The sequence below is a fragment of the Bos indicus x Bos taurus genome, chromosome 4, assembly GCF_003369695.1.
Source record: "Bos indicus x Bos taurus breed Angus x Brahman F1 hybrid chromosome 4, Bos_hybrid_MaternalHap_v2.0, whole genome shotgun sequence".
In the NCBI taxonomy this organism is placed as follows: domain Eukaryota; kingdom Metazoa; phylum Chordata; class Mammalia; order Artiodactyla; family Bovidae; genus Bos; species Bos indicus x Bos taurus.
The window spans coordinates 2,755,684-2,778,563 of NC_040079.1; the positions used below are offsets into that span (position 1 = coordinate 2,755,684).

Here is a 22,880-nt window from a genome sequence, read left to right on the forward strand (position 1 = left end):
CCCTCGCTCAGGGCCCGTGGACGCACTGGCTGTCAACAGCCTGGAGGCTCCCTCTGCCCTTTTCCTGGGTGCCCAGACACCCCGTGTCCTAGGATGAGGAGAAGGGCCCTCTCACTTCAAGATGGAGGACAGCATTCCTGGGGGCGGGCAGGCCGGAGAAGACGTCCCAATTCCCAGAATCAGTGGGTGGCGCGGGAGGTTAAACACCTCCGTTTCCACCATGAGGAAAAAATATTTTTCCCAAGAGATTGTGTGGCAACTTAGTAAATTTTGGAAAGCTATAAAATATTCTTCTATTCCAAATGTGACTATCCTACAGAGGGAATTCCCCCTCCTCCCTTTAAAAGAAAAACCCATAAATCCAATGCTTGGTTTTGAACCTTTAATAAAGTAAAAAAAATGAATTCAAAAGAACACAATGCTGAAAACTTAGTATGAATGTGAATCTCACTAGATGTTCCAATCTGGTATAGTGCAAATTTTGCTCATACTATTTAACATTTTCACAAACTCAAATGACTTTGGTTCACATACTTGCTAGAAAATATTGGCAATAAAATTCTTCAGATTCACATCTTTTGGCTATACTGCTTCTAACAGACATAGATTTATTTCCAGTTTAAGAGAGAAAAATACTCATTGTGCATGATCAAGTACATTGGAAAGATTCAATGACTGCTTTCATCTAATAACTTCTGGTTTTTTCACAAACGTTGACATCTTCATTGAAAAATCTTTTCGCATAGCTGATGGTTTTCATTTTCAGAAAATGTCATAAGGGGGTCATCGCAAAGTTCAGAATGGTACTATTTTCTTTTAAACAAAATTCCTCTAAAACAAAGTCGCTATGGTAACCTAAAATTTACTCCAGGATATCCTCCTTAAAACAAAAGCAAACTGAGACGGGGACCATCGGGTGAGAGGAGCCGGGGACTCGCAGAGTCCACGGCTGCCGGCAGGGGCTCCCGTGTCCCCAGCCCCCCGACTGCCAGCTGCCAGAGGAATCTTACCATCAAGCCACATTCACAGGATTCAAAACAACCAAAATGTTTTAAATTGCAAAATACAGAAAGGGTGAATTTGTAAGTAAAAATTACAAGTTTACTAAACCCCCAAGCTGGGAGTATTTCAAAGGACTGGGGCTCGGCGGGAGGGCACAACAAAGTAACTTCACAGCTGAAAAGAAATTATTGCTGAGTTTTGCCTCCATGCAGCACTGAAATGGAGAACCCTCTTTAGCATCTCACACGTTTAAAAAAATAATAATAAATATTTAAAGAGAATACAAGGCTCAGATTGGTGTTCCTATACATTGCACTTGAAGTCGAAGGCCCAGGACCTGCACACCGGGCCCAACGTGGGCTGTGCCATTGAGTGAGTACACTGTGCTCACCGCGTCCTTTGAGGGTTTAGAGACACCGAATGTGATGCAGTGACGTGCGCACTCTTCTTTTTACAAGGCAATCACAGATTGCAGATCCCATAGGGCTGTGGGGAAAAAGCCGTCTCTTCTTCCGAGTAGCAAAGAAAACGCAAGGTTTGGGCCAAGACGGAGACGTGTGGCCGACGGGCGCCCCATTCGAGACGGTGCGGATTCCGTGAACACCAGGGTGGAAAGTCCAACCCATTGCAGCGCAGAGCCACAACCTCCCACTCACTGCCTCCTCTGCAGGATTGTCTGCGTAGCACCCTACACGGGCACCGAGGGCACGCCGTGCCCGCCTGCCCGGCACGGCCACCCTGCGCTTGCTGCCACCCCCGCCTTTTCTTTTTTCATAACACAGCCCTATTTTTAAAATCTTTTGGATGAGTGATATTCCTGTCTCACCACACTTCATCTTTGTAAGCACCACCAAGCCGTCCCCGGGGCGCTGACACGGAACCAGAGCTGGCAGTCAGGCTTTAGTTCGAGGCTAGCAAATATGGCAACTTGGCATTTAATAACACGAGAAACTGAGTCCTCGGGGCCCGGTGCCCAGCCGGCCTGCTCGTGGTGCCCCCAGCGGACGCGGGCAGGGGCACCGTCCCACCACCAGCGGCCATCCACCGCTCGGCTGCTCTGAAACAGGTGAAGTGTTTTCCAGGAGTCACTGGTACAGTCAGCCCCATCTGAAGAGGTTACTGAGGAAAAGAGATAGTCTCGTCACTACCCAGTATCGCGGACTTTCTCCCCAAACCTTGCCACTCTTCAGGATCCGTGCGCCTGAGGATTCAATCACTGTGTGGCTTTTCGGGGACACCCTATGTGGAGAAACAGAGAAAAAAAAGGATGTTAGCGCTGTATGTGTGCGTGTTTTACTTAGCAATTTAAGCGGACCCTACAAAGTGAGAGATGAAGAATCCCTTTGCGCCAGAGGCGAGGGTGGAGACCAGAATCACGGAGCAGCAGACAGGCTCCCCCGGCCCCACAGCGATGCCCTCGGAGCCCTGAGCTGGGAGCCCACATCTCAGCAGACCTGGTCTGTCCCGCTCAGGCAGGGCGGGGGTGTAGCAGGCAGGACAGGAGGTGGTACTGCTGCCCAGAAGCTGTGTCTATGCACGTCTCGTCGCCGGACAGCACAGATACCCAGAGAGGGCACCCCACACTTGTGGCCGGTGTCTGGGCCTGGCCTGGTGGCCCTCAACCGAGGATGGACACCCCACTGGAGCAGCAGGTCCGAGACCAGAGGCTGACCTTCCTGAGGTCACGGGGCTGTGTGAGGAGAGCCCCCTGCCTCCTGCCAGAGCCGGGGTCCCTGCGTGTCCACCCTGACCCCTGCTGAGAGGCTGAGCGAGCCACAAGGGCCAGCCCGCTCTGCACCAGACGCCAGGCGCTCAGCCTCCTGGGCTCCAACCCCCATCTCCAAAGCGGGCTGACAGTCCTGCCCCCATACTGCCACTGCAGGACTCAACCAAGTGCCAGTGGACGTCAGCCCGACGACACCACGGCCATGACGGCCAGGAGCCGCCGCACCGCAGGTGGGAGAGGCATGCTGGAGACGCGGCGTCCGGGGCCTGGGCTCTGGGAACAGGGCCACACTCCTCATGCGGCAGTGCGAAGCCTTACTTTTTCTGAGAAGAGACTTTCATCTGCAGACAACAGACACGAACTCGATAAAATGATGCTACAGACTCCCGTTTAAACCTACAGGCGGACGACAAATACCATACAGAAAAAGCTACGTGAACCATTGAACACTCAAGCAGAGCCAGCCTGTGGCTCTGGGGGACGCCTGCCCGGGCCAGGAAGCACGTTTATGGGCAGAACTGAGCAGATGGGAGGGGGCGGGCTGCAGGCGCGTCACACGGGACACTCTGGCCCCGAGCGGACTGATAGGCGCCCACCTTGGGTCCATGGCTGCAGCCCTTTGTCTTCTGCGCTCAGATCATGTTCCACTGCAAAGTCTCACTTGGAGACGTTTCAAACTAAAAATTCATCCTGAAATGCTGCTGCGAGAATACGTCTCAGAAGTGTCCTCTGTCCGAGGGCTGCAGGGTGGCTGCTGTGAAAGCGAGGACAGTGGCCATGGACGTGCAAACAGGCCCAGGTGCCAAGCAACCCCATTTTTAAGGCCCCGAGTCCTTTCCAATTCTAAGTGATGAGTAAGCTCACCTTCACATAGCAGCTACTAGCTTTTTCCCTTTCTTAGAAGAAAAAAATTAAAAACCTGGCTAAAGTATTCGAACTCTTTCTTTAAAAAAAATGGTTAACTTGCTCAAGGGAGTCTAGCAAGGTGCCGCGCTGTCCAGGCTGAGCTCTGAGACCCCACAGAGACACAAACCCAAGCCATCAGGGTGCACACCCCAGCGCGCTGGGGGGGCACGAGCCTCCGTGCCCGGCCCTGGGTACTTCTCCGGGGGACCGGGACTGGGTGGTGGGTGGTCAGGCAGGGGCAGAGGGCAGAGGCCACGCCCCTGCTCCAGCCCATCACAGCTGTTGGCTGCTGGGTGGTGGGGAAGAGCAGAAGGTCCTTCCGGCAGGGACGGTCAAGTCATGGGTGGTTACAGGTTTCTAAGACAAACCTTATTATAAATATATTTTTCGTTCTTCAGCCCTGATGCAATCTGAACCAAATATAACTTCCTACACTTCCAATTCTAGTCTCATGAAAAATACAATTTTGGCTTCACATACTTATCTTTTTGCTCCTGCAACAACAGCGCCTTGTGGAAAGGTGGCCTGCCATCCCCCGGAGGCGGTGGAAAGGCTGAAGTGGATGGAGGGATTGTGAAGAGGAGGGGTCAGTGTCAGGTTCAGAGGTCAACTGATATGCCCTGAAGGCTGTGTAATTTCTGCCAGACAAAGGGGGGCTTTTTAAGATTCCCTACTGCTTTCAGGAAAGAGTCATTTAAGAGGGGTTTCCCTCATAGCTCAGATGGTAAAGAATCAGCCTGCAATGCAGGAGACCCTGGTTCGATTCCTGGGTCGGGAAGATCCCTCGGAGAAGGGACAGGCTACCCATTCCAGTATTGCTGGGCTTCCCTTGTGGCTCAGCTGGTAAAGAATCCATCTGCAATGCGGAAGACCTGGGTTTGATCCCTGGCTTGGGAAGATCCCCTGGAGAAGGGAAAGGCAGCCTACTCCAGTATTCTGGCCTGGAGAATTTCATGGACTGTATGGTCCATGGGTTCACAAAGAGTTGGACATAACTGAGCAACGTTCATGTCACTTTATTTCATTTACGATGCCCTGAAGGATGGAAGAGACAAACAGAAAGGCAGGGACCAGGCAGGACAGACTGAAGGAGGGGAGGCCGGGGTGGGGATGAAGGTCTGGGGGCTTTGCAGGGGGTGGGGGACCGATTCTCTGCCTTCCTGTCACCCACAACCCAGGGCCAAGGCTCTGCTCCCAGTGCACAGACAGCGCTGCGCAAGGGCAGAGGGCCACGGTCCTGCAGTGGCCGCCCCGTGGACGACCTCCGCAGGACACAGCTGACGGGCCTGCCCCCCTCCTGATACAGGTCTGCCCGCTGCAGAGACCACAGCCACGGGCTCCTGTACACACGCCAGTGCTGCAGTTACAAGTACAGCTGGCCCCTGAACAAGGCTTTGAGAACAAGGCTTCACTTAGACGCATCTTTTCAACATGGTCCCTGGTTGGTTGTATCCGTCAATACAGGATTCATCCAATACACTCAGGTTTTCAATTTCTAGGAGGGTTGGTGCCCCTAATCCACCTGTTCTTCAAGGGTCAACTGCAGAACAATGGTAAACTTTAAAATTACAAAAGAGAAAAGAACAACCCCAACCACCTACTTGTCAGAAGTGGCCACTTCTTTCCTGCAGAGCGCTCCCCTGCCCGCCCCCACCAATACGGCTCCTCACTACTGCACGCTTCTGCCAGTCCAACTGGCTGACCCCTTCAGACCATCTGAACCCCGTGCCTCACTCCTGGGCCCTGAGTAGCTGTAACAGAAGTAACCCTCCCTCATCCTCTCCCTGACTGTGCCAGAAACACAGCTGCGACCCAAGCTGTGACCACCCTGCCTGTGATCACGCAGACCGTGTCCTCTGCTGGGGTCTGGGGACTCGGGCAAAGGCGCTTTGCTCTTGCCCTTCCTCAAGATGCAGCAGAGGGGGCATCTGTAAAACCAGCTGTGACTGCCCCTCTGGCTTCACACGTTTGAGGAGTCTACCGGTCTCCCCATCAGCAGCTCACCCTGCTGGGGCGGGGGTCCAGGCCCTGGCTGGGGACTAACATACCCCAAGCCACGAGGCGTGGCCAAATACACACATAAACAAATGTGCACGGATGGAAAGACAGCAGGAGGGCTGGACTCAGACCGGGGTGGGGGCTCTTTCCCTTTGATGACTGCAATGCTCACCAGCCTCTTCCAGTTTCAAGACACAACAGTAACATCCAAAGATAAGACTGTCCCCAGTTTTGAAGAGTAAAAAAAAGAAACATCTTTAATAAAGGGGAGTTACAGTTACGCCAGTTACCTTAAGTTCTGTTAAAAACCTTCACTCATCTTTTCAAAAAAAATGAAAGTGTCTACAAAAAACCAGTCCATCCTAAAGGGATGGACCCTGGATATTAATTGGAAGGACTGATGCTGAAGCTGAAGCTCCTGATGCAAAAAGCCAACTCATTGGAGAAGACCCTGATGCTGGGGAAGACTGAAGGTAGCAGGAGAAGGGGGTGACAGAGGATGAGATGGTTGGATGGCATCACTGACTCAATAGATATGAGTCTGAGCGAGCTCTGGGAGATGGTGAAGGACAGGGAAGCCTGGTGTGCTGCAGTTCATGGGTCGCAAAGAGTCAGACACAACTGAGCGACTGAACAGCAGCAGTAAGACAAGATGGAAAGACAGCTGCTAAAAGCACCTTCAGTTAGTGCTGCTGCCAAAGGCATGGCCGTGTGGCTCCTGTGCGTCTCCTCCAACCACTCCTGGCGCTACGAGCCTGTGCCTGGTGTGCAGCGTCTACCTCTATCGGAAGGACGCTTCTTTACAAAATTTGTTCAGAAGACCTTCATCATAAACCTATGACAGCAACCACCCCTCCTCCCGAAGTAATAACCAGTTGGCTGAATTTTGTCAACTTTAACTCCATGAAGAGTCACAGGAGCTGAAGACAACCTCATCTCAAAAGCCTTATTAAGAATCCTAACTAAATACTACCGAAATGAACATCAAGGCGGATGGCGAGCATGCAGCTGCCTCATTCTCCCCGGAATCCCCAGGGCCGCGGGGATCAGCACAGGGGTGTCGCGAGGCTGTGGTCACAGGGCAGGGCCGCGCGCATGCTCACAAGGGGTCCTGAGACAAACCGTGGTCCGTTCTGGTTTTGGCGGCGGGTCCAGACCATCACAAGGGTCGGGGTGGGGGAATGATGGCGTGGACGCAGGAGCCAGTGGGACGCATCACAAATTCCCCTTTCTAAACTACTTCCATTCTTGTCAAACAGCCAAGGGGGCGGCTCCCAAGCCAGGCTCAGGGGGCACAAATAAATGTCCTCTTTTTAAAATAAAAGCATGAGGGACCAAGACAAGTTTCTAAGGAAGTCCCAGAGTGTGTCTCTGAGAGAAATGGCCCTTATAAGACTCTAGTTTCCTTTTCTTTTTAAAATTCATTTTATTTAAGCCTTCGAGTTGAAGTCCATTCAAAACAGTTAAATGTCCATGTTGCACGCTCCTTCATCAAAGTGCTCAAGTGTCGTGATCTTTCACTCCCAAACAGAATTGCCAAGGTATCCTGACTGTGTCTGCCTTTCTGGGTCTTGGGAAACGGCTCCGTCTGGGACTCAGTGTCTCTCCCTTTAGTCCTTAGACAAGGTCCAGGCCGGAGTCCACCCACCCAGGGACATTCAGCGGCCCCCCAGCCCCGCCCGCACTCTCATGGGCCTGGCGTGTCTCCCTTCCCCTAGCATGGCATTGTCTGTACCCGAGTCGTGAAGCCGGGGAGGAAACTCATCATAAATCATTCAGTTAGCCATTTCTGTAACTTGTCTCTGCCAGTTATTACAGGAGAAGCAGTTCAGAAAAGCCGCTGACAGCATCCGTCATGTGAGGGGAGCTCTGGTTCCTCAGCAGCTCTCACTGTGAGCTTACAAATCCCTGAACCTTTACAAGTTAGCCGAGAATGGCCTGGGATGCGCCTTTTTAAAGTGTATGCTTATCTGAGTAACTGCTGCTCCTGCCTATACACGTATTGACACAAATGATAACGTCCCAGGCAAACCAAGCTGACCCAGCTGAAAGCCAGCATCAGGCGCCCGTGTGACTACGCACCATGGCCAGCTGTCGTCCTATGTTCCCCACCGTCACGCCTCCCGAGAAGAAGATGCAGGGCAGCCAGGAGCGGATGTAGAGGAAGTCTGGGGACGTGTACCTGCAGGGAGAGGGAGGCATGAGCCCTGCGCGGCGGGCAGGCACACATCACACCAGCCACGTGAGCACGTGACACCCACGCTCGCCGCCCACCGTGGCCCCCTGGCGCGGGAAGCCAACGCTTTGGAAAAGACCCTGATGCTGGGAAAGACTGAGGGCAGGAGGAAAAGGGGGCTGCAGAGGATGAGATGGCTGGATGGCATCACCAACTCGACGCACATGAGTTTGAGTGAGCTCCAGGAGATGGTGGAGGACAAGGAAGCCCAGTGTGCTGCAGCCCAGCGTGGGTCACAAGGACCTGGACACAGCTTAAGAGGCTGAAGGACAATGCAAAGCTCTCCACCGTGGCTTGGCTGTCCTTAAATTACAGATGGTGCATTTTTATGTGAATCAACAATAAGAAGTGCTTTTAAAGATTTCACGTCTAAGCTCATGCCATGTAATTACAAACAACACGGCATCTCAGCTTCATGGGTATTCTGAGCAAAACTGGAGTGACAGCTCCCGGGCAGAGGTGACACTTGGGGGCACGTGCTTACTGATAGACTCCGTTGTACACCAGCAGCTGCGTGATCAGGGTGGCGAGGAAGGCGATGGTGATGCCCAGCCCCAGGCCACTTCTTGAACGGTCAAATGTCCACCAGAGGCCCAGAGACAGCGCTGCTAATGTCAAGGAGAGCTGAACGTTATTGGCAAAATCCAGTTTCTGGTGACGCAAAGTTAAGGAAAAGTACAACAATTTCTAACACGGTCAAAGACACACAAGCGAGCCCCGGAGCCTACACGTGTGCACCACCTAATTCTCCAGCCTCAGATGCTGCCCAGTGAGCTGCAGAGAGCATGTGCTGGATACAAGGCTACTTGATCAGGATGACCTGGGGCATCTCTGGGATCCCTGCGTTGAAAACTTGACTTTACCAGTCAATGTATTAAAAACTATGCATAAAACCCTGCTTGGATTCATTTCAACCACGAAACAACTATATCCTAGTAAGTCATCCACAGTCCCACTTTTATTTCCTGTTCTTATTAGCAGTTTGAACTGAGCAAGCACAGTCTTTACTCTGTGTCTGCAAGGAGACACCTCATTGGAATGGCATTCAACACGACACGGTCACAGCTGATGGGGACACAGCTGGCCTCCTTCACAACACTACTTTACCAACAGGGGACAAAACAAATGTGTCAGAGCCAGGCTCTCTTGTAATACCTTTTCTTGACATTCTTATCATTAAAATCAGGGTAAAGCAGATTTAAGCAGCAGAAACTCTAAAAACAGCTTTCTCCAGAATTTAAAAATATAATCTCGCTGTCAGAAAGAAACTATAAATGTCTTGACGCCTGGTAAACCATGGCCCGTCTTCCTGAAAACTGCACCGTGTTTTGCCAGGCAGCCCACTGGTGGACGCCAGAACCTGACCTTGAATGTGACCTCCACTGGGAACCCTATTCCTGAGGCCACCTCCTCTGATCAGCGCTGGGCCTTCCCTGGTCATGACCGGGGAGGGCGGAGAAGCAGACGGGCTTCTGCTCTGCCTTCTGGAAGGGTCAGCCAAGAAGAGTGAAGCTCCCGCAACGTCTCACTGCACCACAGGAACCAGGTCTGCACCGTGGAAGGATGGGAGGCAGAAATGGACGGGGAATTTACCAAACCAACTCGGAGGATCCAACAGGTAGTGACCAAGAAAGGGACAGACTAAAGATATCCACTCTGTTCCCAGGGTCATTTTAACTGTCTCCTGAAATGAACTGAAAGGACTTTTCAGGATCACTTTGAAAGCTCTGCTGAGAGGAAAGTGAGCAACGTGGTTTGAAATCATGCTTGTAAGAGATCAGCTCAACTGACCCAGGACGTGACAGACACGCATTAACAGTAACGTCTTAGGATACAGCACTAGCGTGGTTGATGCCAACGAAGACGGCCACGCAGCGCATCACGCTGGCCCACTCGCGCTTGAACTTGTGTGGCTCTCCAAGGTGACTGTCGATGCAGGGGTACAGCAGGCCGACCACAGCTGCGGGGAGAGACAAGACGGCAGGGTCTGAGCACGCCAGCAGAGACGACGCGACTGCCTCGTGGGGATCATTAACGCGATATTCAAACCATTCCCTTTCCTAGATTTACCAGCCATCAGATATTTAAACTAACTTTACATCTTTTATTTTTAAACTAATGTTACACTTTGTTCTCCTTGAATACAAACCAAAAAACCCACATCATTTTGTACAATTTTAAATAAAACTGGGGTTGTTTGGCTTGACCTATAGAAGGAATGGAGCCAGGGGTTTAATTATCCACATGGGAAGCACCCCCGCACTCCTGCTGGTGGCTGGCGGGAGGCAGGCCAGGTGGAGTCAGCCAGGTACTGAGGCTTGAGAGTCATGCACGGCACCCCTGGTGTCCCACGAGAAGGGCCCAGTTCAGGTCCCAAACAGAGGAACAAGCAACACAGCCTCAGGCCAAGAGTCGATGAAATAGTTCCAATTTCATAATACATTTTATCCAGTTCTGATTTTGGACTTTTTTTTGAGGGGGGTGGGGACCCACATGGCATAGATTGTGGGATCTTAGTTCCCTGACCAGGTATTGAACCTGGACAACCACAGTGAAAGCACTGAGTCCTAACCACTAGACCGCCAGGGAATTCCCATAATTCTGGAGTCTTGAAAAATGGAACCCAAACAGTTCTATCACTTAAGTCACTATATCTTAACCTTAACCTTTCAGATTCGAGTAGGTGAAAATGTACTATGGAATCTTCCCTTTATGCTCCTGACTGATGGCTTAAAAAAAGCAGCTAGGGTACCAGACATCACGTACAGATATCCCTGGAATTCCTTGAAGCTTCTGTTACAAATAAAGCCTAAACCAAATGGTTCGACGGTTTTGAGATCAACTGTTTCAGTCAAAAAAACTACTGTATCATATGAGAATGAAGACGGAAGTGCACATCTGGGCCTAGTGCCCAAAAGGGCATGCTGGCAGGGCTTAGAAAACAGAGCAGGAGCCCACCTTCCTGAGAACGGTGCGAACCTTCTCCCCACAGCACCCCTCCCCTGAGGGTCCCCACTCCAGCCTGGGGCCTGCCCCTGCTCTAAGGGAGGCTGCTGACGAGGCACCGTTCCCAGTGCAGGGGACACACCCAGCTATGGACGGCGGGCCTGCCACTCGGCGTGGCCCCTTGTGGTTCCCACGGCTGTGAAATGGAGCTGCGGCAGAGTCTCGTAAGGACCAGGGGAAGCAAAACATATCAAACAGTCCATAAATGCCAACCACGGAGCAGCCAGGAGCCGGCCTGGTCACCCAGGTCCACACCTGTCCTGCCCCCTAGCCCAGGACGCCCGCCAGGGGCAGGCTGCTCGCTGCACTTCAACCACCGGCAGACCTTAGGCCACGGCAAACGCTGGGTGACCAGAGAAGTCCTAAGCGCCCTACTGGGCTGAGATCAATTCAGTGTTTTTACCTAAAACCAGCCAGACGACCAAGAAATTTTACTCAGAGGTATAGTCCATCTGTCTAGTCTGTTAAGACTGCAGACTCTGGGTCAGGTTTTGTGGCTGGCCAGGTGCACTAAAAGCTAAACTCTGAATAAGACACTTGTTTTCCTTCATCCAGGGACCCCGGTGTTTTTTTTTGGAGGGGGGCAGGGGAAAGGCCTGGCTTTGGCACGTTCACAGGGCCATCCTGAAAAAGGAAGTGCAAGAAGCCACTGGGGCAGCTCTGCCCACTCGCCCACGTGATGGTTTGTTTTCGGTTGCCCGGCTGGTAGCATGTTCCCAGGGCCAGCCAATCACGTGGCAGTTCCTCGGCTCACCAGTTCCGCTGGTGGCCAATGGCGCGGCTTGCTCGGGGTAACAGCTGTGGGCCCCTCAACACTGTCCTCAGGGCCAGATCAGAAAGAGGGAAGGACCTCGGTCAGCCTGGCACGGGCGAGGAACAGCCAATCACTGCCCCGCCTGGTCCCCATCACCAGCATCCAGAGTCCTGGCATCTGGGCTCCTGCCTCTCGCCCCTTCTCCTCTAGATACGCTCACTGGAGAGGCACACCGCCCCTCTGTGGATGGTTCCATTCTCAAATAAACAGTTCTCAGAGGCCCAACACACTTCCTAACCCAACAGACATCTCCAGTGTCTACTCACCCGCTGCTGTCCCGCAGCACGGAGGAACCCACCAGGCGGAGGAGAAGATGGTGGCGATGACCTCGTCCGGGAACAGGGTGACGTTCCTCTGGACCTGCAGGAGGTTGAGCACCAAGGCCAGGACCACCCCCACCGAGAACAGCACCAGGCTCCTCTGCACCAAGTGGTGATGCCAGCTGTTGACGTGGCTGCTGCTGCCCTGGCCCCCTACACCAGCGCTCTGAGGCCCGTGAGCGGGGTCAGTGCCCAGGGCACCATGGGCTGCCAGCAGAGAGGGGCCTGACCCCGAGGAGTTGATCATCTCTCCCGCTTTGGCCACCAGCCCTCTGGCGCTGGCCCTCGGGTGGCTTCTGTGCTTCGTGCCCTTGGCACAGGGACCTCTCCAGAGGTGGTCGTCCAGTCTGGGCATGAGCCACCCGCCTGCAGGCTTTCCTAGAACGAAAAGGGGGCGTGGAGGTGGAACCCAGATCAAGTTCACTTCCAAAGGAGGTCAGGACCAGGGAGGCCCACTCAAGGAGGGCTCTGCTCTGGTTCACCACCAGCAGGTCCAGGAAAACCCCCAAGGCCCTCCGGGACTTAGTCACACCGGGCAGGAGCTGCAGGAGTTGGGAGCAGCTGCAAGGATCCTGCCCACAGCCCCGGCCAGGCAGATGCACCGACTGCTTTCCGAGGCAGGCAGGTTAGGTGCATCTGAGCGTTGCGCTCCCGCCACGACGCCCCTCCACAGAAGCCCTGAAGTTCTGGCCCGTCCAGTCCAGAAGTTTTCCAGACCCCGTCCGTCTGCAGGAGATGGACTCAGCCAGGCAGGACCTGGGGCAGGTTGTCCCAGGACAAGTTGCTGGGGTCCTCCCGACCCGGGAGGCGCACCGGCAGGGGTCGCGGGTGCTGGGCCCCCGCGCAGGGACCGGGGCTGGGGTCAGGGCTGGGGCCCAGGCCCGAGAGTCCCCCAAAGGAAAGCGGCCTAGAAGGGAGGCTCTGGAGTGGAGGGGTCGGCACCCGGACATCCCAGCCTGGCCCGCCTTGGAGCCCCCACCCCGCCGCCCTCGCCGCGCCCCGCGTACCTGGCCGAGGGGCGCCCGCCTGCGGGCTCGCCGAGGGAGGAGGGACGCGGAGGAGTGTACCGGCCCAGACCACCAGAAGTCGGGCCCGCGGCGGTCCGCGCGCCGCGCCGCTTATAAGGCGGGCGGCGGGGCCCCGGGTCACGTGGCCGCGCCAGGCCGGCCGCCGGGCCCGCCGCCCGGGGGCGTGGCTTCCGCGCGCTCCGCCCCGCCCGCGTGCCCGGCCGCTCGGGGTCTGGTGAGGCGGCCGCGGCCAATCGCGGGCAGGCGGCCCATATGACGTCATTACACGCCACCACCGCCCCGCGCGGGGCGCGCTGGCTCGGGAGTGCGGACGGACGGACGGCGGGCTGAGCGCGCCCGGGGGCCGGACGCTAGCTGGGGGCGGGGGTAGCGGGTGACGGGAGTGATGTGGGACTGCCTGGCCGACCGGCTCGGGGGAAGGGGGCGGGTTGCCGACTGACAGAGCTGCAAGAGGACGGCAGGCGGGGGGACCTACGGACTGAGCAGAGGATGGAGCCGGGGAGGGGGGCTGGCTAACGGACGGCCCGCAGGACCGGCCGAGGGGAGGGAGCACTGACTGACTGACTGACTGACTGACGGACGGACGGGCCGATAGACCGGCCGAGGGGAGGGAGCACTGACTGACTGACTGACTGACTGACTGACGGACGGACGGGCCGATAGACCGGCCGAGGGGAGGGAGCACTGACTGACTGACGGACGGGCCGATGGACCGGCCGAGGACAGGGAGCACTGACTGACTGACTGACTGACTGACTGACTGACGGACGGACGGGCCGATAGACCGGCCGAGGGGAGGGAGCACTGACTGACTGACTGACTGACTGACTGACGGACGGACGGGCCGATAGACCGGCCGAGGGGAGGGAGCACTGACTGACTGACTGACTGACTGACGGACGGACGGGCCGATAGACCGGCCGAGGGGAGGGAGCACTGACTGACTGACTGACTGACTGACTGACGGACGGACGGGCCGATAGACCGGCCGAGGGGAGGGAGCACTGACTGACTGACGGACGGGCCGATGGACCGGCCGAGGACAGGGAGCGCTGACTGACGGACGGACCGATAGACCGGCCGAGGGGAAGGAGCGCTGACGGACGGACGGACGGACGGACGGGGTTGGCCTAGAGCGCCCGAGGCCTCGGGTGGACGGCGGCCGCGGGAGGGCGGTTTCCCAGCAGTTGGCAGCCGCGGGCCTGGCGTCCGGTGGTGGAAGACCTTAGTCTTCGGACCCAGTCCCAGGCATGACCCGTTCAAAAGCCTCCCCTCCAGATGGTCACTCTCTGCCCCGGCGTGTCACGTGGTGATGCTCTGACTTCCGTTCAGTGCCCTGCTGTCTGAGGCTCCTGACCGGCCACCAAACCTGCTGATATAAAGTGGGTTAGTGCCTGTAGTGACCGGAAGGTGCTGGCACGTCTAAGGGCTCAGCCGTGTTTCTCAGGCACCAGAGTGGTTCAGAAAACTTTTCTGACACGAGCCCCTTTATGAAAAGGTAAATGATGAAATCTTCACTCATAAAATAGTTTCTTCTAGTTTCTAACTGTCTCTCAGTGGAAAACAAACCATCAAAACCACTTGGGATAAAAATAAGAGGTTATTTTATCTTGTTGATGTCATGTATTTATATCCTGTTTGCCACATGAGTCTGGCCATCTAAACAGGAGGGCAGGCCCCATGCCAACTGAAAACTCACATCTCGTTGAGCAAGATTGTATTATTTAAAATGTCCTTGAACAACAGTAGAAAAACTCCGGCCTTTTCCCACTGTCTGCGGGTGAGCAGAGATTGAGAGGAAGTTTGTGCTCTAAATAGCAAATCCGCTCACAGCCAAGAGACCCTACAGGCTTAGGCAATGTGAAATGCCATATTGTGTGATCTCTTCAACACTGGGGTTTCTGACTTAATGCCAGAAGATTAAAAAAGCCTTCCTGAGGCACCAACATTTCTCAAACTTCGTTTTGGGGGTGGAGGTGAGGATGGGATTCACACGAACGATAATCCAGAGACTTCAAGGAAAAGTAATGCTTTCAGGGGGTGTGCATACTCTCCTGGCCCATAAGGATGTTTCACTAGGTAACTTGAGAAGTGCTCAGTAGACATTTCCTGTTATCCCAGGGTCAGAACTGGTTTCTCTAAATCTCTTCTGCCTGACTGGCTAGACACAGCCTGGTTGTGTGGATGTCATACACCGCCGCCTCCCCGCTTACTCCCCCCCACTACCCCGGTCCAAGGTGCCAACCTGGCATGAACCTCACCTAATCTACTTCTATAAAAGCGTAAAAGACTTGTTGACACTGGATTATAACCAAAACTGCTTTTGAATGCTTATGTTCAATCAAGACAGCATTTGCTAATAATGTGACTTATTTTCCATTGCTTGAGCCTGGCCCAGCCAAAGCAGGAGTGTGCGCAGAAGAGTCTTCCATCTTCTGCTCTGCCTGTTGGGTGGGCAGGACAGGTTTTCCCCTCTCTGCCCTGGTCACCACTATGTACTTTGTTCCCAAAAGTTCAAAGCTTTTTTGACTCAAGGGAATTGGGATCCTGGCCATTCTTTCCATTTCCTGCATAAGTCCATGGAGATATGTTTCCCTGTAGGTATATATCAGTTCAGTTCAGTTCAGTCGCTCAGTCGTGTCCGACTCTTTGCGACCCCATGAATTGCAGCACGCCAGGCCTCCCTGTCCATCACCAACTCCCGGAGTTCACTCAGACTCACGTCCATCGAGTCAGTGATGCCATCCAGCCATCTCATCCTCTGTCGTCCCCTTTTCCTCCTGCCCCCAATCCCTCCCAGCATCAGAGTCCTTTCCAATCAGTCAACTCTTCACACGAGGTGGCCAAAGTACTGGAACTTCAGCTTTAGCATCATTCCCTCCGAAGAACACCCAGGGCTGATCTCCTTCAGAATGGACTGGTTGGATCTCCTTGCAGTCCAAGGGACTCTCAAGAGTCTTCTCCAACACCACAGTTCAAAAGCATCAATTCTTTGGCACTCAGCTTTCTTCAAAGTCCAACTCTCACATCCATACATGACCACAGGAAAAACCATAGCCTTGACTAGATGAATCTTTGTTGGCAAAGTAATGTCTCTGCTTTTCGATATGCTATCTAGGTTGGTCATAACTTTCCTTCCAAGCAGTAAGCGTCTTTTAATTTCATGGCTGCAGTCACCATCTGCAGTGATTTTGGAGCCTCAAAAAATAAAGTCTGACACTGTTTCCACTGTTAACTCATCTATTTCCCATGAAGTGATGGGACCCGATGCCATGATCTTCGTTTTCTGAATGTTGAGCTTTAAGCCAACTTTTTCACTCTCCTTTTTCACTTTCATCAAGAGGCTCTTTAGTTCCTCTTCACTTTCTGCCATAAGGGTGGTGTCATCTGCATATCTGAGGTTATTGATATTTCTCCCGGCAATCTTGATTCCAGCTTGTGTTTCGTCCAGTCCAGCGTTTCTCATGATGTACTCTGCATAAAAGTTAAATAAGCAGGGTGACAATATACAGCCTTGACGTACTCCTTTTCCTATTTGGAACCAGTCTATTGTTCCGTGTCTAGTTCTAACTGTTGCTTCCTGACCTGCATATAGGTTTCTCAAGAGGCAGGTCAGGTGGTCTGGTATTCCCATCTCTTTCAGAATTTTCCAGTTTATTGTGATCCACACAGTCAAAGGCTTTGGCATAGTCAATAAAACAGAAATAGATGTTTTTCTGGAACTCTCTTGCTTTTTCCATGATCCAGCGGATGTTGGCAATTTGATCTCTGGTTCCTCTGCCTATTCTAAAACCAGCTTGAACATCAGGAAGTTCACGGTTTACATATTGCTGAAGCCTGGCTTGGAGAATTTTGAGCATTACTTTACTAGCTTGTGAGATGAGTGCAATTGTGCGGTAGTTTGAGCATTCTTTGGCATTGCCTTTCTTTGGGATTGGAATGAAAACTGACCTTTTCCAGTCCCGTGGCCACTGCTGAGTTTTCCAAATTTGCTGGCGTATTGAGTGCAGCACTTTTATAGCATCATCTTTCAGGATTTGGAATAGCTCAACTGGAATTCCATCACCTCCACTAGCTTTGTTTGTAGTGATGCTTTCTAAGGCCCACTTCACATTCCAGGATGTCTGGCTCTAGGTGAGTGATCATACCATCGTGTATGCTCAGTCAATTCAGTCATGTCCGACTCTTTGCGACACCGTGGACTGTAGCCTGCCAGGCCCCTCAGTCGTGGGATTCTCCAGGCAAGAATACTGAAGTGGGTTGCCATGCCTTCCTCCAAGGGGTCTTCCCAACCCAGGCATTGAACTTGTGTCTCCTGCATTGAAGGAGGATTTTTTTACTGCTGAGCCACTACACACACATATAATATATATTATCATATGACAAATAGATGGGGGAAAAAGTGGAAACAGTGACAGATTTTATTTTCTTGGGCTCCAAAATCACTGTGGACAGTGACTGCAGGCATGAAATTAGAAGATGCTCCTTGGAAGGAAAGCTATGACAAACGTAGACAGCATATTAAAAGGCAGAGACGTCACTTTGTAAATAAAGGGATGTATAGTCAAAGCTGTGGTTTTTCCAGTAGTCATGTATGGATATGAGAATTGGACTGTAGAGAAGGCTAAGCGCCGAAGAACTGATGCTTTAGAACTGTGGTGTTGGAGAAGACTCTTGAGAGTCCTTGGACTGCAAGGAGGTCAAACCAGTCAATCCTAAAGGAAATCAGCCCTGAATATTCATTGGAAAGACTGATGCTGAAGCTCCAATACTTTAGCCACCTGATGCAAAGAGCTGACTCATTGGAAAAGACCCTGATGCTGGGGAAGATTGAAGGCAGGAGAAGGATGAGGTGACAGAGGATAAGGTGGTTGGATGGCATCACCGACTCAATGGGTGTGAGTTTGAGCAAGCGCTGGCAGATAGTGAAGAACAGGGAAGCCTGGCGTGCTACAGTCTATGTGGTCGCAAAGAGTCAGACACAACTTAGTGACCGAACAGCAGTCCGTTGCTGTTCACAACAACAGCGAGGATGTCTGTGGGCCTCCCAGGTGGCTCAGTGGTAAAGAATCCTCCTGCCATTGCAGGAGACTCAAGTTCTGTCCCTGGGTCAGGAAGATCCCCTGGAAAACGCAACAGCCACCTGTGCAGTATTCTTGCCTGGGAAATCCCATGGACAGAGGATCCAGGTGGGCTACACCCCACGGGGTCACAAAGAGTACATGTATATATACACATATATGCATGTAATATATATATGTGTGTATACACACACACACACACACACACACACACACACACATACATACCATTACAGTAACATTGGGACCCACAAAGTTCCAAAAAGCTGGCCCAGTTATCAACTGACGGGAAACTGGCTCGATAAATGATGGCACACTAATATGATGGGATGCTGTGTAACTGAGAGTCATTCCTTCTTCAACCATCAGAAGCCTATGCTGGGTTTCCCCTACTCCCCCGTCTGGCTCAAGTCCCATGCACATAGGTCAGGAAGCACTGATATAAATCAAGCTCTTAACCTCAGGCCATGACTCTGAAATGTAGGCGTGCCATGGATTCAACTGGGAAACCCCAGAAAATGCAGGAAGCTTCTCTTTCGCACATCCGCTTTCAAAACCTGGGATTTTCAGATGTGTGAGGCTTAAGACAACGAGGTGACAGGTCAGTGTTTAGCTACCAAGTTGCTGTTCCCAGGCATTCCCGACAGCGCAGATTGCAGTGTACCTGTCTTGCGGGATCTGAGATTGTTTTCTTCATCTTTCTTCCCTCTGCCATTCTGCCTGGCCATCCAGACTATCCCAGTATCTTTGTTTTAATACCAAGTACATGCCTTATAAAAATGGTATGGGCTCCTGCATTGTCTCTCTGCTGTCTGGGAGACTGCTGTCACTTCCGCTAGGTAATTGGCATATCAAGGTCTGTTCACTCAGTTGCCTTCCTCTCTCCACCCAAGCCGATGTTAATACAGCCCTTCCTCTGCCTCTCCATCCCCTCTCCGTGTGACACTCTGAACCAGGGTCCTCCTGGAGTCACACAGAGACCCCTCGGATATGGGAGAAGGCAGGAGGGGTGCCCATGGGTTGCGTTTTGCCAGATCTTGCTAGGGCTGTCTGGAGAAGGCAATGGCAACCCACTCCAGTACTCTTGCCTGGAAAATCCCGTGGATGGAGGAGCCTGGTAGGCTGTAGTTCATGGGGTCGCTAAGAGTTGGACACGGCTGAGCGACTTAGCAGCAGCAGCAGCAGCTAGGGCTGTCAGTGTGGCCTCGCCTTCACCTGGTATTCATCACTGCACCCCCAGTGATGAGTTTGGATAAGCTAAATGCCTGTGGAGTCTGGGCCCATGAATGAAGAAGTCAGTCCAGGGAACGACAATGGAAGGAGCTGAGTTTACTGCCTTGGAGACTGGAGCCTTGCTACCAGAAACCATATCCAGGTATTTTGATGGTTTGAAATGCCAACATCTGCGGTGAGGCTGTTACCGATGGAGTCTTTCTGTTGAGCATAATGGGATCTGTTCTCTCCAGCCCCAGCCAGTGACTCGGAGTAGAGTATCGGAGGAAATGTGCTCATGAGAATACCATTTATTACAGTTCTCAATTATAGATGTGCTGTTACACAAGGGGAGTTTACCTTCGCTTACGAACTAAGCCCAGTGCTGTGCTGTCTCCCCAGATTAGCCACTGAGGGCATGATGCTGAGTAGGTCTTCTGAACACAGACAAATCGTGGGATCATGGGGGTGTGTACTGGGGGGGCAGGGGGACGTGTTCTAAGGACTTTGAGATGTTGTGTATGCAGTGAGCAATCTATGGACTTTAGTCTCTATTCATGATATACTTTTGATAACATTAATAGCCATTTAAAAATAACCTATTTAAATAATCTATTTTTTAAAATAGGGTAGATGATTAAGTATAGTATTTTTCAATAGAGATTACGTGCCTATTATAAGACATACAGAAAGTATATGAAACTATATATTTAAATCCATAATGCCATCACCTAGAGATACTCACTGTAACTTCTTGGGGGTATTTCCAGATATTTTTCCTATTCACGTATGAGTGTTTAAAACAAAACACAAGGAGAATAATACTTCATATACAGTGGAATTAGTTCTTTGCAGCTTGTGAGTATCTTTGAGTCAGCATTGACTACATCATCACTCTTTAACAGCTTTATTGAGATAAAATTCACAAACCATGTAATTCACCCATTTAAACTGTACAATTCAATAGCATTTAGTAAATCCACAGAATTGTGAAACCATCACCACAATCAATTTGAGAAGAAAGTGAAAGTCGTTCAGTTGTGTCCGACTTTTTGTGACCCCATGGACTGTAGCCCACCAGACTCCTCTGTCCATGGGATTCTCCAGGCAAGAATACTGGAGTGTGTAGCCATTCCCTTCTCCAGGGGATCTTCCTGACCCAGGGATCAAACCCGGCTCTCTTGCATTGCAGGCAGATTCTTTACCATCTGAGCCACCAGGGAAGCCCCAGTCAATTTGAGAACATTTCATCAACCCAAAAAGAAACTGTGCCTAGACATCATTCCCTTTATCCTTCTTCACCCCACCCTGCCAGCCTCCACTCCCCAGCCCTCAGTTCAGTTCAGTTCAGTCACTTTCGTCTGACTCTTTGCCACCCCATGGACTGCAGCACGCCAGACTTCCCTGTCCATCACCAACTCCCGGAGCTTACCCAAACTCATATCCATTGAGTCGATGATGCCATCCAACCATCTCATCCTCTGTCGTCCCCTTCTCCTCCTGCCTTCAATCTTTTCCAGCATCAGGGTCTTTTCCAGTGAGTCAGTACTTCGCATCAGGTGGCCAAAGTATTGGAGCTTCAGGTTCATCATCAGTCCTTCCAATGAATATTCAGGACTGATTTCCTTTAGGATGGACTGGTTGGATCTCCTTGCAGTTCAAGGGACTCTCAAGAGTCTTCTCCAGCACCACAGTTCAAAAGCATTGGTTCTTTGGTGCTCAGCTTTCTTTACAGTCCAACTCTCACATCCATACTTTACTACTGGAAAAACCATAGCTTTGACTAGATAGACTTTTATTGGTAAAGTAATATCTTTGCTTTTTAATATGTTGTCTAGGTTTGTTGTTGTCATAGCTTTTCTCCCAAGGAGCAAGCATCTTTTATTTTCATGGGTGCAGTCACCATTTGCAGTGATTTTTGGAGCCCAAGAAAAACCCATCCCCTGGGCTGGTCATGCCAACAATGTCACCCATATGGGTTATGGAGAAACATGTTTTGCAAGAAAGAAACATGTTTTTGGAGAAAAGAAAGAGTATCTTTTAGCCTTCTGACTCCCTTCTCTGGCTGGTCACCTCTTCCTCGCAGTCACTGTGTCCTCTGCTGTCCTGACTGGTACTCAACGCCCCCGTGTGTCCACTGGGCAGCCAGGGTCCATGCCAACAGTGAGCACAGCTCAGTTTCGGCAGTGGTGGGAGGGGGCCAGGGCTGCTGCTGTATGTCCAGGCAGATCAGAGTCACTCAGAAAGGGAACAGAAGATTCAGGAGAGATGCCGGAAGCCCTTTACCTCAGACTGGGACTTGAACCCGTGAGCATGTGTGCTAAGTCGCTCAGTCGTGTCCGACTCTGCGCAATAGCCCACCAGGCTCCTCTGTCCATGGGATTCTCCAGGCAAGAATACTGGAGTGGGTTGCCATGCCCTCCTCCAGGGAATCTTCTGACCCAGGGATGGAACCCGAGTCTCTTATATCCTTCACTGGCAGGCTGGTTCTTTACCACTAGCGCCACCAGGGAAACCCTGAACCCATGTTCCAGGACTCAAGCTGAGCCAAAACTATGGCCTTCCACCTGAGATCACAGACGTGGTTCAGGTTCTGGGTGTCTCATCGCAGAGAGAATTCAGCGAGAGACACAGTGAGAGGTAAGAAGTGGGTTTATTCAGAGAGAAACCCACTCCACAGACACAGTGTGCGCCATCACAGAGGGTGGGTACTTCTCAAAATGTGCTGTAGTTAGCTTTTATGGGCTGGGTGATTTCATAGGCTAATGAGCAGGAAGATTATTCCAACTATTAATAATTTGGGCATGGGGTCACAAAGAGTTGGACCTGACTTAGCAACTGAACAAGAGCAGCAATATTTTGGGAATGGGGTGGAGATTTCCAGGAATTGGGCCACCACCTCCCTTTTGATCTTTGATGGTTGACCTTGGAACTGTCATGGCACCCCTGGGTGTGTCATTTAGCTTGCTGATGTGTTACAAGGAGCTTATACTGAGGATCAAGGTCTAGTCGACTTGTCTTCCATCTTGGATGGACTTGATTCTAATCAGTTTCTGTTGTGGCCTTGGACTGTGTCATTCCTTCAAAAGTTGTGCCCTGCCCCCTGCCCTCCTGTTTCAAATGGCTTTGATGTGGAAAGCTGTTGGTGAGTCTCACTGAAACCACTGCCTACGGTGACTGGAGCCACTGGCAAGGATGGGCCAAGGCAGAGCGCGTGGGACGAAGGATGAAGACATGACGGCCTGGGGGTGGAGAGGAGGCCAAGAGGCGGCAGGGGGCAGTGGGGTGGAAGGTCCCACAGTAGGAAGAAAGGATGGTTGAGAAAGCCAGGGAGGCGCTCCCTTTGGCAGCACGCCCACTAACCTGGGAGGATGTAGAGATCAGCGTGGCCCCTGAGCAAGGATTACACGCAAACTTTACAGACATCTCTTCCATGTTAAAAAAAAAAAGAAGAAGAAGAAATCCAAGGAGGTGTGTTCCAGGAAGGGGAGTCAGCAGGGACAAAGGCTCGCTCCTGGCGGAAAGATGCAGCAATGTGGGCTGGGGGCACG

At 52.1% G+C, this 22,880-nt stretch overlaps 1 protein-coding gene across 2 annotated transcripts; it reads right to left on the minus strand.

The window, feature by feature from the left end:
- Positions 1-368: 368 nt before the first annotated feature.
- On the minus strand, positions 369-13,124 carry INSIG1 (insulin induced gene 1). Of its 2 annotated transcripts, none has more exons than XM_027538498.1 (6): positions 13,016-13,124; positions 11,955-12,386; positions 9,704-9,828; positions 8,353-8,519; positions 7,715-7,814; positions 369-2,241 (listed from the first exon to the last, which is right to left on the minus strand). In XM_027538498.1, exons 2-6 carry the CDS (start codon positions 12,361-12,363, stop codon positions 2,212-2,214), a joined length of 831 nt encoding a protein of 276 aa, XP_027394299.1. In that variant the 5' UTR covers positions 12,364-12,386; positions 13,016-13,124; the 3' UTR covers positions 369-2,211. The 2 variants fall into 2 exon arrangements, with proteins under 2 accessions (XP_027394299.1, XP_027394298.1); XM_027538497.1 differs by lacking the exon at positions 369-2,241 and adding an exon at positions 2,248-4,187.
- Positions 13,125-22,880: the final 9,756 nt, after the last annotated feature.

Excerpts from the sequence above, each read along its gene's own strand:
- INSIG1 (XM_027538497.1), bottom strand. The coding sequence starts at position 12,363 with ATGCCCAGACTGGACGACCACCTCTGGAGAGGTCCCTGTGCCAAGGGC. Across the intron at positions 8,520-9,703 it reads GCATCAACCACGCTAGTGCT|AAACTGGATTTTGCCAATAA; the intron begins GTATCCTAAGAC and ends TTGCGTCACCAG. Across the intron at positions 7,815-8,352 it reads GTGTACAACGGAGTCTATCA|GTACACGTCCCCAGACTTCC; the intron begins GTAAGCACGTGC and ends CTCTCCCTGCAG.